General features: G+C 43.8%; 1 protein-coding gene across 1 annotated transcript; it reads right to left on the bottom strand.

The window, feature by feature from the left end:
* Positions 1-2400: 2400 nt before the first annotated feature.
* fxn (frataxin) lies at positions 2401-17148 on the bottom strand. Its single transcript, XM_054772811.1, has 6 exons — positions 16979-17148; positions 16802-16879; positions 11407-11492; positions 11211-11331; positions 8187-8284; positions 2401-4638 (listed from the first exon to the last, which is right to left on the bottom strand). Exons 1-6 carry the CDS (start codon positions 17087-17089, stop codon positions 4488-4490), a joined length of 645 nt encoding a protein of 214 aa, XP_054628786.1. The 5' UTR covers positions 17090-17148; the 3' UTR covers positions 2401-4487.
* Between the last annotated feature and the right edge of the window lie 108 nt (positions 17149-17256).

Here is a 17256-nt window from a genome sequence, read left to right as displayed (position 1 = left end):
TATGAACTATAACATTAGAACAAAGAAAAAACTCTTAGGCGGGCAGGACGATGTCACGAGGACCTAGGACGGGAAACAGGCATAAAGAAGAAAAGGCTGGTGTAGAAAAAAAAAGATTAAAACAAACAAGGTCGGCGAGATGTACCAGAAAAGGATTCAGGCGTTGTTAAGGCAGCATGCGGACAAAGCAGTACGATCCCACGTCCTCCTCCTGTAGCCAGGGAGCTTAATACCCCTCATGGCAAAGTGGCTACAAGTGTGCTCGTGGCACCACCCTCTCAGGGAGTCACAGCATGTAAGAGGGAACAAAAAAGGGAAGGTCACCGAGGCAAACAAGCAAAACAGATGCAACACAACAGAACCTGACAGAGCTGCTGTTTAGCGTGTAGGCTATAGAGGGCAGCGATGCTGCGCATGCCGTGTCAGAGCTGGATTTTAGGATATAAGCTTGTAGAAAAAGAGAACTAGGAAGTGTTAAACTGTTCATGCTGTGTTTTGCGTACCTGCCTGTAAGCCATCGTGCCCTGCGTCTACTTCTGATTAAAAGGCTGACTCCTTTACAGCCATCCTGACGTGTCATTCAGCTTCCGTTACATTAAATTGATGAGACAATAGCCACAGGAAGTACGCTTCCAGAAAACCTACAACAAGGAACTGCTAACGTTTCTTATTCGTGTCTAAGATGTCTTATTGTCTTATAGATTCTGGACCACCATCCGCAGTCTCAGGAGGGGGAAGTAGTGCACAATGAACACCGTGTATGCTGGGGATGTTGGGCTGCTGACCTCAACTCGAGATGTCGGTGACCGGTGGAAGGAATACTTTGAAGGCCTCCTCAATCTCAACGACACGTCTTCCAGTGAGGGCTCTCCTATATCTGGGGCTGAGGTTGCAGAGGTGGTGAAAAAGATCCTCGGTGGCAGGGCCCCGGGTGGGTGAGATCCGCCGGGAATTCTTAAGGCCCTGGATGCTGTGGACGCGTCTTGGTTGACACGACTCTGCAGTGTTCCAACTATTGCGGGATGACACTTCTCAGCCTTCCTGCTACGGACTATTCAGGGGTTCTGGAGACGAGGATCCGTCGGATAGCTGAGTCTCATGACTCAGGAGGAGTGGTGTGGTTTTCATCCTGGTCGTGGAACCGTGGATCAGCTCTACACTCTCAGCAGGGTCCTTGAGGGTGCTGGGAGTTTGCCCAAGCAGTCTACATGTGTTTTGTGGACTTGGAGAAGGCAATCGACCGTGTTCCTCAAGGAATCCTGTGGGGAGTATTCCGGGAATATGGAGTACCAGACCACCTAAGTTAGGCTGTTCGTTCCCTGTGTGCCGATGTCAGAGTTTGGTTCGCATTGCTGGCAATAAGTCGTATCTGTTTCCCGTGAGGGTTGGACTCCGCCAGGGCTGCTCTTTATCACTGATTCTGTTCATTACTGGGCCTCGCTTTTTGCAGATGATCTGGTCCTGCTGGCTTTATCGAGCCGTGACCTTCAACTCTCACTGGATCAGTTCACAGCCGAGTGTGAAGCGGCTGGGATGAGAGTCGGCACCTCCAAGGAGAAACTTGGAGTGGAACATTTTTGCTGTTGTTTTTAGTTTTCTTGTTCAAAAATATTTTTTTAGAACGTGAGGGTGCCCAGTAAAAAAACAGCCACAGTCGCAAATGGCACTTTGGGCAACCCCGTCTTAAAGGAACAGTAAACCAATCACGAGAAAGCACACATTATGCAGTCATGGAAATAATGATGAGACCACCCTTGTTTCTTCAGTTTATTGATCCATTTTAATGCCTGGTACAACTAAAGGTACATTTGTTTGGACCAATATAATGATGATAACAACATGAGAGTTTAATTTAAGAGCTGATATCTAGATACTTCCATGGTTTTCTCGATAACCAAAATCACTTACGTTCTTACATGAATAGCTATAGCATTGTACTGCCAATACATGTAACCCTTATGAGCTATTTTTGTTGTCCTTGTTATATTTGTCCAAACAAAGGTACCTTTAGTTGTATCAGGCATTAAAATGAACAAGAAACTGAAGAAACAAGGGTGGTCTAATCATTTTTTCAATGACTGAACATCACACCCAGACCACCAGAGAGCAGCGCCTTAATTGGTCCACCTGAAAGTGGCCTCGAGTGCATAGTGAGGCAAGTGTGATGTCACCACATGCAACGGAAAGCAGGCGACGGCTAGCAAAACCTCACAGAAAGCTGAACCCCCCCCCCCCCCCCTACTGTGGTCCTACTGTCTGTAACCCAGAAGCCATGATGTTGTTTTGACCTTCCATACTTAGCCTGTTAAGCAAAACCACAGTGAGCGAGATGATAAATAGTATTTATGTCAAAATAAGACTTAATTTATGCACCCTGTGTCAAAGGCAGAAAGCAAAAAATAAATATTCCATTCATTTATTACAACCCTCAATCAAATCAAGCCTGGCAGCAATATAAACAATGCAATGTACAACCGTACACCCCAACACATCCATCTTCATTACATCATGTTGACCTTTTGGTCTCATATCACAGGCTGCTCCCTGTGTGTGTGTGTGTGTGTGTGTGTGTGTGTGTGTGTGTGTGTGTGTGTGGCAGCATTTTGTTATTTCAGTGTTACGTTTACAATGACATGACAGACATGCACACTGAAACAGTCATCTAAAGGAAAAATAGCATCAATCGACTCTTGGCAAAGAGATAGACAGAGCGAGCTACACATGGTGACGCAATTTCCAATCCCACCTGCAAAAAAATGTGTGTATTATTTATTGTTAGTTATTTGTTGTTCATTGCGGACTACATTTAACAGTGACTTTCCAGTTACAAACAACTACAGTAATTCCACTTTCATCGCGGTCAATTGGTTCCAGACCTGGCCCTAATAAGTGGATGTCCGCAAAGTACGATTTCTTTAGCTAGAATATTTTTGTAGCTGGAGCACAGAAAACATGTTTACGACCTTCTAAATACATTTTAATCTTATTAATTAAAGCCCTATAGTCACCTTTACACTCCCATTACCCAATAAAGTTGACATAATAAGACAACATAAGACATAAATAAGACTTGTGCTGTTAACGGTTTATGGTGCTGGGGGAGCTGAGTGGGGGTCAGACAGGAATTGATGTCTGGGGTTCGGTTGAGTTGAGTTTTTGCTAGATTACAGCTACAACAGGTCCGGTGATCATCTCTGGTGCTTGTGTGTCTCGCGTAACATTACAGTAACATTACTGACACCAAGTGACCAATGTAGAATACTACATATCATCACAACATCTTTGAATGCGTCTTCTGTATGCCTTATATTTGGATTTTACTTCATTTAGGCAAAAGAATATATGTAATGTGCTGCATATGCATATTTTTGGACTAATAATAGGCCGTAATCCAACCACAAGACAGCATGATTTATTAGTGAATATATTTTTGAAAACACATGATAGAGTGAGGCCGCAAAACTTGAAGCACGACATGGTGAGGGATTACCGTACTGAAGAAATAGAGTTTCAAAACAACAGTATTCCAAGCAATACCATCAAACTACTGTTTATAAAGAAATTGTGTTGGATTGTGATGGCTAATCTAATTGAAATAAGGCAGCCTTCATGTGTTATTTAGAAGGAAGAAAGAAGAGAATGTTATGTTCTCAAGTTGGACAGCCTTGCCTTGCACCACCACAGGTGCAGGTGAGCTGGAGCCTATCCTAGCTGACTTCAGTGCACACATAGACAAACACCCATTCACACACACTCATGTCGTAATGTTCCCAGTATTTGGATCAAGTGCGGTACCTCGATTTTTGTCTTCCTATGATTGTTTCTAAAGTTTTTGTGTACAGTCTCCATGACTGTACGGCCAAACGCTGCGCGTGACAAACTAGTCTGACAAATGCCCAAATAAAGCATCCCATGAGTTGGTGACCCTCTGAATCTTTGTGCTTTTTTTTTTTAATTAAGTATGACTGCTAAACAACCTAACACAGTGCAAAAGAAAGTTGTGAAAAGGTGAGAAACTATTGAATTCAAGAAAGAGCTCATAGCACAGTACGAAGGTACCCTCTCCCTTCCCCCCAGTCTTCGACAACAAGTCTTCAATAAAGGTAAAATTTTTTCATTTTTATATGCATTTCATTCATCATTTACAATTCTTTTGCATTGTTTTCTGCATATAAAACTGTAATTATTCTCTATACAATGTATTTGTTAATATTTTTGGGTGTCTGGAACAGTAATTGGATTTGCATTGTTTCCTGTGGAAAAAATTTTGTACGATTCGGTTTTTGTTGGACCTTTTGAATAGACGACTGACGAAAACCAAGGTGACACAGGACCATAAACAATGAAATATACTTCAAATCATATTAGACAGAACGCGGAGAAAAGCACACATTGCCAAATACTGTTGAGTGTAAATATTTGCCATGGTTGATAAATAAACAGATGAATAATCTTCTTTGGCATCCTCAGGACACGCAGGGCACCATTCACCCCGAGGGATCAGGCACACGCACGCCAGAGAGATCCATGTTCACCTTGAAGATGGCAGAAAACTCTTCAGACAGCAGCTGGTGCAGGCTGATGCCGTCATGGCTGTAGACCCAAGCATCACCTGTCCAATCGTAGCGCTTGGGACCACTGAAAACACAAGACGAGCACGGAGGAGCAATTCAGTATTTGGTTGCCAAAAGGAAATAATTACGCATACAAAGTTGGTTTTGTGCTGAATTCCTCGCAATGTGGGAGGAGTACCCCCCCCCCCATATGTACGCAATAGCAATATGATGTGCAAGCAGCCTGAAATGGGAATGCACATAATAGAACATGGTCACAACAAAAATACTCGCTTTTGCGTGCATATGTTTGTCTATTGTGTATAATCGGCTGACGCTGGCATAAAAATGAGATATCGAATCAATCTGGTATTGCTTTTTTCTGCTGATAATGATATCGGATAAGGCGTTTGCCTCATCAAACTGCGCATAACTCCACACAGCAACAAGCTTGCGAGTGCACTCAGAAGTCCAGAATTATTGCCAAGCATCACCTTTAGACTGTAAATATGCAATTGGCAGGGACTGTAAGGCGCTGCTTATGTAAGGCGCCTTACGCTAAGGCGTTTAAGACTTTAACTTCACAATTAGGCGCCGTTTCTTTATCTTCTTCTTTCCTAGATGACATGTAAAATGGTGACTCGACTCAGGGACAGTGATTGACGCTTATAGCGGCTATATTTGAATAATAATAATGTTTTTTAAAAACGATACACTGCGAAAGGTATTGATAATCCATAGCAGGGTTTAATATTTTGTCACAACCCTGTTTGGGAGTGATGTGGGCTCCCAGCATGCATTGTGGCGCTTGGTTTGTAAAAAGCTGCTGAAGGTACATGTTTAGAGTTGTTCATTGTTCCCCACAGTAGCAGCTGACCTACGTGTGTTTACTTACCTGTTACATGTTGTGCTGCCATTTCTTGGGGGTTAACACCGCAATTGTTAATAGTGTTGTTTCTAGTGACCCCCCCCCCCGCCTGCTCTTTTCTCCACATGACATACTCACTCGTAGTTCAGTGGTGGCTTATACTTGCACCCTATGAGCAGGGCTGGGCGATGAGGACCAAAACTCATATCCCGATTTGTCAATATCAAAGCCAAAAACGCGTGTCAAGTTGTTTTATTAAAAGAAATACTTAACATGAGGATGTTTTTTGAAATTTTAAAGCTTCATGCAAGGTGCACATTAAAAAAATCTAAAAAATAGCTGCTAAAATAAAGCAGGCCGTTCTCTTTTTGAAATACAGAAAAAGTTGAATAGAATCTTTTTTAGAACAAACCTCAGCTAACAACAAGAGATCAAAGTATGAAGGTGTGCCCGGTTTAAGAGGAAGTTATAAAATGTCAGCAACTCAAAAATACTTTCAATTGACGAGTAGTATTTTTTAGGCAAACATTTTAAGAAGACACAAAGCATGTGCTTATTTTGTGCCGGGAACACCAACCTGTCAAGTGCATCAGGCTTCGCTGACTTAGTCTGACTAACTTCCTTGTACATTTGTGGTAGAGCTTGTTGTGCTAAGTAATAGTGACTGTGCAGCTCGCTGGACATTGCGATTACAACGTTTTCAGCAGGTTTTTAAAGCTGTTTTTTCCACTGTTGCAACGGGGACCATATAGTATCTTAGCAATATGACAAGACACCTCTTTATAATACGTAGAACACCCCTTTGCTTTTCCTTTCATGAGGAGCGCGGCAGACGGCGCTCAGCTTCACACATTCCTCATATTGGAGTTTGTGCCAAATTTTAAGGAGGTGAAAAAGTCTTTTTATGCTCTGAATTCCAAGTACCTCCACATTACTGAGCTCCCGCTTATTCCTTGCTGACTAAATCTTCCACTGCAGGCGCTGTCGCTTCAACTGGAGCCGATGGGCTTCCGCCCCGCCCCGCCCCTCCTCCTGCATGCAGGGATGAGGGAGATACAGTGCAAATCCAGTCTATATCGATATCAACAATAGGGTTGGTTTTGGTATTGTGCTTAAAAGATATTTTAAAAATATCGAGACATCGTCCAGCCCTACCTATGAGTATCATTGGCTTCACTTAGACGTCGTGGGCCGCAGTTACAGTAATCTTTGATGTCAAGTCGAGAGCCGCAACGTGGGACTTTGCTGGAGATCCGCTGTCAGAGTCGGACAAACAATATTCCAAACCAATTGATCAAATGAGCTAGAGGGGAAAAAAAAGATGTAGAATAGAAAGAAAACAACCACCGGGGCCTGACCAACCATCTGCAACTAATTGTTCTGAATGTCAAAAGATATTTAAAGCAAAATCAGTCTCATTAGCCATCAACACAAATGACTGAGGCACAACAATAATGTCATGCTCGACCTGAAGGGATATCAGAGATATTAAAAAAATACCGATCCACTGCATCAGTGAATCAGTTCATGTTTAAGTGGATTCTTCCTTGAATGATCAAGACAACTGAAGTGCCCACTGAACTCGAGCTAGCAATGCAAACTTGTGCTGCACAGAGTAATGGTGGAGCATCACCAATATCAGTGGACAATCCACTTTATGGACAGGCAGATTCGGGATACGTTTGCGCTGTGTGTGTGCATGTGTGTGTGTGTGCACACGCACGCGCCTGTCCGGGCTAGCATATACTGTAGCCCTTCCCACGACGTAATGTCCCATTTCCTCATGACTGAAGGCCCTTGTCTGCGTGGCAAAGCGTGGCTTTTTCCAACAGGACAACGCTGCAGTTCACAATGCCTAGAGTGGGCTTCCTCCAGAGGAATAACATCGCTCTTTTGGACCATCCCGCGTGTTCCCCTGATCTAAATCCGATTGAAAAGATTTGGGGATGGATGGAAAGGGAAGTTTATAAAAATGGCCATCAGTTCCAGACAGTGGATGGCCCTGGTGAAGCCATCTTCACCACTTGGAGCAATGTTCCCACTAGCCTCCTGGAAACACTCACATCAAGCATGCCCAAACCCATTTTAGAGGTGATTAACAAGAATGGCGCAGCTACTCATTACTGAGTCCTTTTTAGGGGAGAAGCGTTGTTTTATTTTGAGCTAACCAGGGGTGTCCAAACTTTTTCCACTGAGGGCCGCATACTAAAAATCAAAGGATCCATGAATACTTGAATATTCATACGTATTTTTAAAAAAATTTTGTAAAAAGGCTAAAGAACTGTGTATTTTTAAAAGACAAAACTTTGTTTTATTATGATTAGTTCTTAGTATGAACATTTCAGCTTCTTCTCTTTACATTTTGCCTTTTTTGCTGTATTGTTTCCATTTTTGCTGGGTTTTCTGGTTTAATTTGATATTTTGGTTGGATTGCTTTGAGCATCTTTAACATACACATCCATAGCCTTCCATTTTTCTGTTTGCTATTTCAATATTTTTATTTTTTATTAGCGAATTGTATTTATTGGAGCATTTCCTGCCAGAAGATTGCAATTTCATTTTCATGCTTCTTTCAAAAAAAATAATTTAATAATAATAATAAATAATAAAAAGATAATTTTAGGAGGAAAAAGTTGGTTCTCTTGACTCACAAAAAGCGGACTGAAACCAGATCCCAAATACCAAGGTATGGACCGTACCGTGGGCTACCTGTACAGGTGCACTCCTACTGCATGTGTACCAGATGCGATGCCTCCTGGTCTCACCTGGTTGGAGATGAGAGCCAAATCTGTTTGTTTGGTGTTTGCTTGTTGATGACGTAGGTCCCATGGTCAGCACCCACACTGACTGTCAGCACACCACTCTGGACGGGAAAAGAAACAACACGTTTTACTGAACCATTCAAACACCGGAACAACTTACTGGGGTTTTAATCAAGTTCACATGTTTATTCAAGCTATCTTTTATTGAGACAATGTTAATACCCTTTTTATTTATGTTTGCATTTCATCTGTTGGCGCCACAATAAATAAAAGACCTTTGGTTGACACTGGAGCAGTGGGCAGTACTTCATGATGCACACCTACCATGAACATGCACATCAAGGTTTAATAGCTCCAGCTTGTTGCTCTACTGAACATTGCTAGCACACAGCTTTGTTTTGGTTTGTTTTCGTACAAGTGCAACCAACTAAAACAATGACATAGAAACCTGTTCAAGGGTGTACACGTACGTTAAAAAATACCCTTGCATTGATATACTGTTAAAAGGTTCTTTTCATCATTACGTAACAAGCGGTGCTTGTTTTGCAAGGCATTGCTATTTTTTTTTGCCAAACACAACCCAGTCACAGAACGGCTGCAAAGTGATGGGTTCCCACCAGTTACGTCACTGTCGCCTTTCAAAAACTAAAACAATACAAAGACTCCAAATTAATCCATGGTCAAATCCAACAGGAAGCTTGCTCAAATAAAAACGTGTTTTAGAATTTGTGGCGTCCCCCCACCATGCATGATCGTGAGAGCACACAATCATAAATGCACAACCACGTACTGTAGAGACAGACATTGTTGTGTGAATAAGATAAACACATTTATTTTGTTTCGTTTCACAGTAATCCCACATTTATCGCGGTTCATTGGTTCCAGACCCGACCATGATAAGTGAATTTCCGCAAAGTAGGATTCCTTATTTATAAATGAAATATTTTCATAGTTAGAGCGCCTTCTAAATACGGATTTTAACATTCCTCTAGACATGAAATACAGTAACACTCCTATAGTCACATTCACACACATATATAGCACACATCGGAGAAAATAAGCCATTTAACTCCTTCAATACCAAAGACGCAGTTATACGTTTTTAGAAACCCGAACGCACGATCCCAACAACGCATTTATACGTCTTTTACGTTTTGTTTGCGTGAGAGGCTAAAGGAGGTGATGATGCAACTACTCACCAATGGATTAGGCTTGAGAGCAATTTTAATGCCATAAAAAAGAGCCACTAGGTGGCTGAGGTGCATCATGAGAGGAAGGAGAAACCCTTGCATAAAGGCAGCTGTTACACGGCATACCACACACAAAACACGAGTCATAGTAGGGAACTTTTAACACATGCACACACATGCACACACATGCACACACATGCACACACATGCACACATCCAAAATCAGTTCCAACTCATTGTAAATAGTTCATGGTGTTATATTTGTACATTTATTATTTTGATGTAAAAAAAAACAAAAAAACAACAACAACAACCTTTTATTTGTGTTGTTTATGTTGTGGTGTAGTTGAATGCATACTGTTTTGAGAAGCAAACATCTTTACTTAAGCGGGACTTGCGTCACCACATACGTGTTACCACATGCTCTGGCGCCTCAATTTTTGGGAAATTTGTTTGCCGTGGCCAGCACGTAGAGGAAGTAGGCTATCAGAGAGGTTGCAGGTGAGCCCTGCGTTGGTAGCTTTTAGATCGTGAATGCGGCGTGCAACTCGTGCGTGCTAGGTGTGCTTCATGTAGCTGTCGTACGTTTCACCCGCTGGGGACGTACCGTGTGCGGGCATCGTACAAGGCTCATGCGGCTCACTTCGATTGCAAGATGGGCGTACTGGCTACCTACCTACGGCTATTGTGTCCGGGAGAACCAGAGTGTACAGCTGGAGGAGTCGCCCGCCGCGAGAGGAGCCGCTGCCGTGGCCGGGCAATGTACACAATTTTAAACTTGCGCCACACACACCCCCCCTCTGCCTTGCCCTTGCGACCCGGCTGCGTGTAAGGTTTTCCTGCGTGCATGCAGAAAAGAATGTGCATCACAATTTTCTAGCTACGGGCTTTACGTGCTGTCTGCGGGTTTGAAAATCCGTGCGGGCAATGTGCGTTTCTTGCGGTTTGCCCTGTTTTTGCACATAGGAGCACGTACGTCGGGGTGTAACTCCCCCTAAAAGTGACCCCGGCAACTAACTGGAACTATGTTCCTCCTCACCGAAATCCGACCAGAACGCCGCTCATGGAACAAAGTGGGGGGTAAGTCACTGTTGATGCACTATACTGCTGATGGGGATGTCATACAACTTCATGTCAAAAAATGTAAACTATCCCTTTAATACTCATTTAAATTAAGTTTTTCATGTGGTTTTCTTCTTTAGAAGAGTGTGCATGAAAGACGTTGCTGAAGTTGCCGTACATGTTGTGCTTTATGTGGGCTCCCTCTTTTTGTATATTTTGTATAAAATGCTCTTCAGTCGCCTTCTGGACTACTGAGGAGAGGAGAGGTGTGCATGAAAGACTGCTGAAGCTGCTGTACATTTTGTATGTGAGTAAACGCCCCCTCTGTCTGGCAAGAGAACTGCCGCCGTCGCCTCATTATTTACATTTTTGCCCTTCATTGTGCCTCTCAGGCATACAGCAAACTCTTCTTATTGCAATGTGTCAAAGAAAGAAATAGACAGTGATAAGTAGCATTGAAGTGGTGTCATTATTGAGACTTCATCCTCCCAATAAGCTTCTTTGCAATGCCCCGTCCAGTGTGCGAGACAGCCACAGGCATAAAAGTAAGGAATAGTCTTGCCTTTTTTTTTTAAATTACTGTTCTGTGTACTGTGTACATCATACGGCCGGGGACCTCCTGCATATAAAACAATCTAATGAACTTGTTCTCCCTTAACCCAAATATAGTGGTAGGGGAAATAATGCATCGATATTTTATATCTACTGTTCATTTATACTAAGAGCAGAGAGGCTCAGGAAAGACAGGAAACAGGAAGCTGACGGACGGACTTACAGAGAACACCACATCAAACTCTGCTCCAGTGAAAGGTTCATCCATTAAATCTTCAAAGTAATCAGCCAGGGAATCCAGTGTCTCATCTGCCAGCTTCTCATAGGTTGCCTCTGACAGCTCACTGGGAAACACATTGGCAACACCGGATGGTGATAAGCCTGGTCAAATAACATACATACAAACTTCTTTGGTTTACCTCGTGTGTAAATGATGTTCTAGTCTCTGAGCTGTCACATGGATGTTCCTCCTCCACCTTTGAGGGTCATCGCTACAATCAGAGCACTGCAATAGAAAGGAAGTCCATGTAAGACTGTCACAAAGACAAAGAAGTCGTTTAAGGTTACAATTATGTCTCGATACATTTCTCAGACTCGAGTCGCACACAGCGAGATTTCAGTCTTGACTTTAACTTGTGCTCAAAAAACTTCAGACTCAACTTGGACTTGTGGTTTGGGACTCATGAAAAATCATCAGTAGGCCAGTCAAAAAGTTTTGGACCGTCTATTAGAGCAATTAATAGCTGAGTAGTGTGTGCTGAGGACATGTTTTCAATGCGTGGTTTCCGGATTCTGCTCACCATCATGGCGGCCAAACCCGCAAAGAGCATAATAAAAGTGGATGCCAATCGGCACTTCTGTTTTCACTCTAAGACTTCTTGGTTTACATGCCCACTCGTGCTGCGACAGAGAGCTTCCGTTATTAACAGATTTATGTGCTTCAGAATTTAAGTCAAACTCAACATAGTGAGAAAACTTGACCGGAAGCGACCAAAGTAATCATGGAAAACTTACCTACCGCTTGCAGTTCTTCTTCTTTTGGTTTAATAGCGGGTTGCAACCATGACTTCAAAAGGTGCATACCGCCACCTACTGTACCAGAGTGTGCAACATGGGCCGTGTAACTTATTTTATATTAATTCTATCGCTTGCAGTTCATGCAGACGCGCTTTTATTGACAGCTCCTTCACAAAATAGGCAGCTCTCTGCTGCTCTCCCACGGAAAGTTGTGTGTTGCACGGAAATGCGTCCAAGCGGAAACAGCAGTTAGGCTGTAGTAATGTTCTGCACCACAGAGCTGTGTTTGTCAAAATTTTCCCCCAGCCGTGGGGGTGACCACTGTGGCCGGAGAGTGACCAAGGGTGACCAAGGAGCTCCACCACTGCCTGTCACGATTATCAATAGATCACATCATACTGTAAATAAAAATGAAGTTGATCATTTTGCCGGCCTCGATATATTGACATGCATGGGTGTTTGTTTTCCTCCTCTGTCGCTCCCAAACAGGCTGGTTTTCACCCTCTCCACCTCAGTCTCATCAATAAACAGGGGTTTATGCGGCTCCTTTTCCCTTGTTCTTGGGTCGATGATCATCTCTTTAGTCTTATCTGTATTGAGAAGGAGATTGTTATCTTGACACCAAGCTATGAGGTCCGCCACCTCTCTTCTGTATGATGTTTCAACACCACCAATGATCAGGCCGATGACTGTAGTGTCGTCCGCAAATTTAATGATGCTGGTGTTGTTCTGGGAGGCCACGCAATCGTAGGTGAAGAGCGTGTAGAGGAGCGGACTCAGCACACACCCCAAACTGTAGAGCAGTGGTGTCAAACTCGTGCCATGGAGGGCCGAGATACTGCAGGTTTTCTTTCCAGCCAGTCACTAAAGCAGGTGATTTTAATGATCAACACCTTCAGTTTGAGGGAAGGAGCTCATCAATTAACTCACCTGCTGAAGAAACTGGTTGGAGAGAAAATTTGCAGCGTCTCGGCCCTCCAGGGCACGAGTTTGACACTTGCTGTAGAGGGTCCATAGTGTCCGGGATGCTCTTTTTGATGTGGGTCATGACTATTCTTTCAAAGCACTTCATAACAATAGGAGTGAGTGCTATAGGGCGATAGTCATTCAAGCAGGTCACGTTGCTCTTCTTGGGTACGGGCACTATGGTGGCGGACTTAAAGCAGGTTGGTACAGATGCTTATGCAAGCGACAGGTTAAATATGTCAGCAAGCACATCAGCTAGCTCTGATGAGCAAACCCGAAGTGCACGTCCTGAGATGTTGTCTGGGCCTGCTGCTTTTCGTGGGTTTGTTTTTTTCAGAACCTTGCGCACATCAGCTGATGTCACCATGAGCGGTGAGTCCTGTGTGCTCCCCAGGTTCAGCCACCCTCTCTGCTCATCAGGGGTTTGGGTGTCAAAGCGGGCGTAGAACTCGTTCAGCTCATCTGGAAGTGTGGTTTGGCTGGACGTGGCTACGCTACTCAGCTGTCGATAGTCTGTGATGTGCTGGAGCCCCGCCCACATGCGCCGAGGGTCTGAGGTGGAATAGTAGCCCTCCAGCTTCTGTCTGTACTGTCTTTTGGCCTCTCGTATGGACCTCCTCAGGTCATATCTGGCCTTTTTGTAGTCATCAGCGGTGCCCATGACAAATGCAGTCGAACGAGCACGTAGCTTAGCACTTACATCACAGTTCATCCACTGTTTTTGGTTAGGGTATTTTCTGTCCTTCCCTCCCCGCTGCAGTTTTAAACACATCCCAGTTTGTGCAGCCAAAGCAGTCCTGAAGTACTTGATCAGTTTCTTCATTCCACACTTTAACTGCTATACTTACTGGGGGAGCTTGTTTGAGAAGTTGTCTGTATGTTGGATAAAGGAATATAGAGATGTGGTCGGCCTTTCCAAAGTGGGGTCTTGGAACAGCCTTCAAAGCACCTTTCATGTTGCTGTAGACTTGGTCCAGGATGTTATTTTCCCTCATGGGACAGCATACATGCTGGTAATATTTGGGGAGAACAGTCCTGAGGTTGCAGTGGTTGAAATCGCCAGATATAACAAATACAGCATCCGGGTGTTTGGTCTCTTGTTTATCAATGACGTCATGTAGGAGGCCCAGTGCGTTAGCAGTGTTAGCTCGTGGTGGAATGTAGACAGCAGTTAAATACACAGCGCTGAGTTCTTTAGAACTGGGATGATAGTGGTCCTTTTGAGGCATGTGGGGACAACTGCATGACTCAGTGTCTGATGTCTCTGAGGACATCGGTGAGTTCATCCGCACATTCCTTCAGCACGTGTCCAGGTATGTTGTCAGGACCTCCAGCTCTGTGAGCATTGATCCTGTATAGTTGGCTGGAGACAGGGACAGTGCAGTTGTGGGCCTCAAAACATACAAAGAACGCGTTCAGGTTGTTCCGCAGAGAGATGCTGTCATCACAGGTCTGTGGACGAGGTTTACAGTCTGCGATGTTTTGAATCCCCTGCCACAGGCTCCTTGTGTCTCTGCTATCGTCAAAATGGTGGGCTACCTTTTTGCTATACTGCTGCTTTGCCTCTTTGATGCCACAGGAGAGGTTGGCCTTTGCTGTTTTCAGATCAGCCTCGTCACCGGCTCTGAAGGCCTTGTTGCGGGCTGTCGGCAACCTGCAGACAGTGATGGTGTTGGTCTCCGTGACATAATCGATGCGTTTGCTGATATAAGCAGTGACAGTTTCAGAGTATTCTTGAATGTTGGTCTGGTGGCTGTGGGTGGCTGCCTGCTTAAACACACCCCAGTCAGTGGCGTTAAAGCAGTCTTGAAGTGCTGAGGAGGCCCCCTCAGGGCCACACTCTGGTCTGCTTCACAACCAGTTTGGTAACTTTCACTCTGGCATTAGCATAGCAGTGAGGTGGTCAGAAGGTACAATGTTTAGTAATCTCCTCTGTGAGTGGTGTAGAGAAGGTCCAATGTGTTATTTCCACACATGGGAATGTCTACGTGCTGATGTAGTCCAGTAAACATGGATTTAAGGTCTGCGTGGTTAAAGTCTTCAGCCACAATGAGAAATCCATCTGGATGGGCTGTCTGTTGCTCACTGATACCACTGTGCAGCTCACTCAGTGCCTTGTCTCTATCGCTTCCCTCACGGTAGTAGCATATTAGCTGCTTTAGTTCAATGGCCAAGTCTGGGATGTTGCTGTTAAGCCAAGTTTCTGAGAAAATGTAGACACAAAATTCTCTCAAACAACATTGGCCAACACTGGCCAGGATGATCGATGGAATGGCCGGCATGTAGGAGTTAGCCGTTAGCCTAGGCTGAGCCCCACCGCGTTTGCCTCGCTTCTGCTTCCTCTCACACTGCCAGCGGCACTTCCTCTTCGATTGCAGCTCAGAGTTGTGGGGGTAGAGGCTGTGGCGAGTCGCCGGAGCGTGCCGAGCTTCTGTAGCTCCGTGCCACCTTCAAGGTTTTAAGTCCATGAGCAGCTGCTGCCGATGTCTTAGGCTAAGCAAATAACCCGAAAAATACAAGATGATCAGCCTTCGTCAGCGGTTGAAGGCACCGTGTTCGCCGGCTGCTCTCTCACTTGGAACCCCCCTACGTGCTACTGGAAGTCCTGCTAGAGCTCCACCAATGTACTCGATCTCACATCCAAGATCCCCTTAAAGAAGATGTCTGATCCTCTGCAAGTTTCACGGGTGATATGTTCTCTTCAAAAAGTAAAAAAAATTAAGGTGATTTTATGGTTCCTTTTTCCGTATCAGCCAATAGCATGAGTGCAGCCAGGAATTGTGGGACCCATGAAAAAAAAACAATGTTCCCCCCCATTTTTATTAATTAATTACTAATTGAAATTGGATTTGTCCTTACTTTTCCCCCTTATACGGCACCCCTGGCCAATAGCACTTATCATTAATACATTTTAACATTTTTTACATTTCTTTTTCAGAGCCTTGAGACTTGACGTGCAAAAAAAGACTGAACATCTCTGGTCTACACACACCACTCAGCCGGGCAGAAGTGGTCACAAGCGGAGATGAGAATGTAAACAAAGGCGAGGAAGAATAGCAGCTAAGCTCAAGCTAACACCGCACAGACTCTCCTAGCCGAGCATTTTCCATGCTAATGTGACATCTTTAGTGAATAAAATGGACAAGTTACGACTCCACATCACCTACAGTAAGAGTAAGTACAGTAAGTTTCATTTTTGTGTCTCTAAGCAATTATGGTGAGTTCAAGGACCGGCGAACAAAGTAAATCAAACTCAATGCTAGACAAAAAAACATGACAAGTGAAGCATCAAGCCATAAACGTAAACATTGTGGGCTGTATGCTGTACATTTTATCTGTATTATCACCTATTGAGAAATTATTACCAACTTAGTGTGAATGAGATGGGTTTTCTGCCTTTTTTCAGAGACAAAACATTTTTTCTCCCGAAACACCCGCGAGTTTGATAAAAATAAACAAGCTGCATGTCAGCTTTGTGTTATCAGTCTCAGCAATTCAACCTTTTCTCCTTACGTTGGGCCTTTTTGCTCTTTATGCCTATTTCCTCAAGCTGTGAGCAGCAGGCCACAATGATGAAGTAACTACTATTATACTATAAAGTAGCAATAAATTGAATGACATCAACAACCTCAAAATGAAACCGAAAGTGAAAAGAGCTCTATGGTGCAATATGTCAATGTTAAGTAACACCCTTGTATAATCTTACAGTTTGACTCCAACGTAATCTTTCCAGCCAATGTGATATAAATAAGAATATTTATAAAATTTATAAATCAAAACCATGGTGAACATTGGAATGTATTGAACAGCTTTCCTAGGCGATAAACCTACCTTGTTTGAAGCATTTCTGACGGCGGTGGGCTGCATGTGTTTGGTAACAGGACGGGTAAAAATACACATTCCGCGGAGCTGAAATCAAAACAAACCGATATAAAAACAAACTGATACACAACGGCTGTCAATTTCAACCAAAGTTTGCCCAAATACGCAGCGTCACTGATCGGATACCTGTTTAGAGACATTGGTAGCCCTCATCAAAGCCGTCATGTTCCGTTGTTTACATGTAATGTTACATAGATGAGAATAAACACATGAAGTTTTACTGAGGAGGAGCGTCATTATTATAACACCCTCAGCTATCAGCCAGCTCAACTCTGCTTCTTCCGGTCTCAACTCTTCTTCGTCGCCCCCACCAAAAATAACGGCCGATGCTGCCATCTAGTGTACAGGACTGACTACAGTAGCAGCCTTTTTAGAGGAAAAAGATAAACGAGGACCACGTGCTT

The sequence above is a fragment of the Dunckerocampus dactyliophorus genome, chromosome 4 (genome assembly GCF_027744805.1).
Source record: "Dunckerocampus dactyliophorus isolate RoL2022-P2 chromosome 4, RoL_Ddac_1.1, whole genome shotgun sequence".
NCBI lineage: Eukaryota > Metazoa > Chordata > Actinopteri > Syngnathiformes > Syngnathidae > Dunckerocampus > Dunckerocampus dactyliophorus.
The sequence above is the reverse complement of the archived record's forward strand: the minus strand, read 5'-3'. Positions and strand labels throughout refer to the sequence as shown.

Coding starts and splice junctions, on each gene's coding strand:
- fxn (XM_054772811.1), bottom strand. CDS start 17,089: ATGACGCTCCTCCTCAGTAAAACTTCATGTGTTTATTCTCATCTATGT. Junction 16,880..16,978: donor CTACCAATGTCTCTAAACAG/GTATCCGATCAG, acceptor TTTTGATTTCAG/CTCCGCGGAATGTGTATTTT. Junction 4,639..8,186: donor TGGCTCTCATCTCCAACCAG/GTGAGACCAGGA, acceptor TTGTGTTTTCAG/TGGTCCCAAGCGCTACGATT.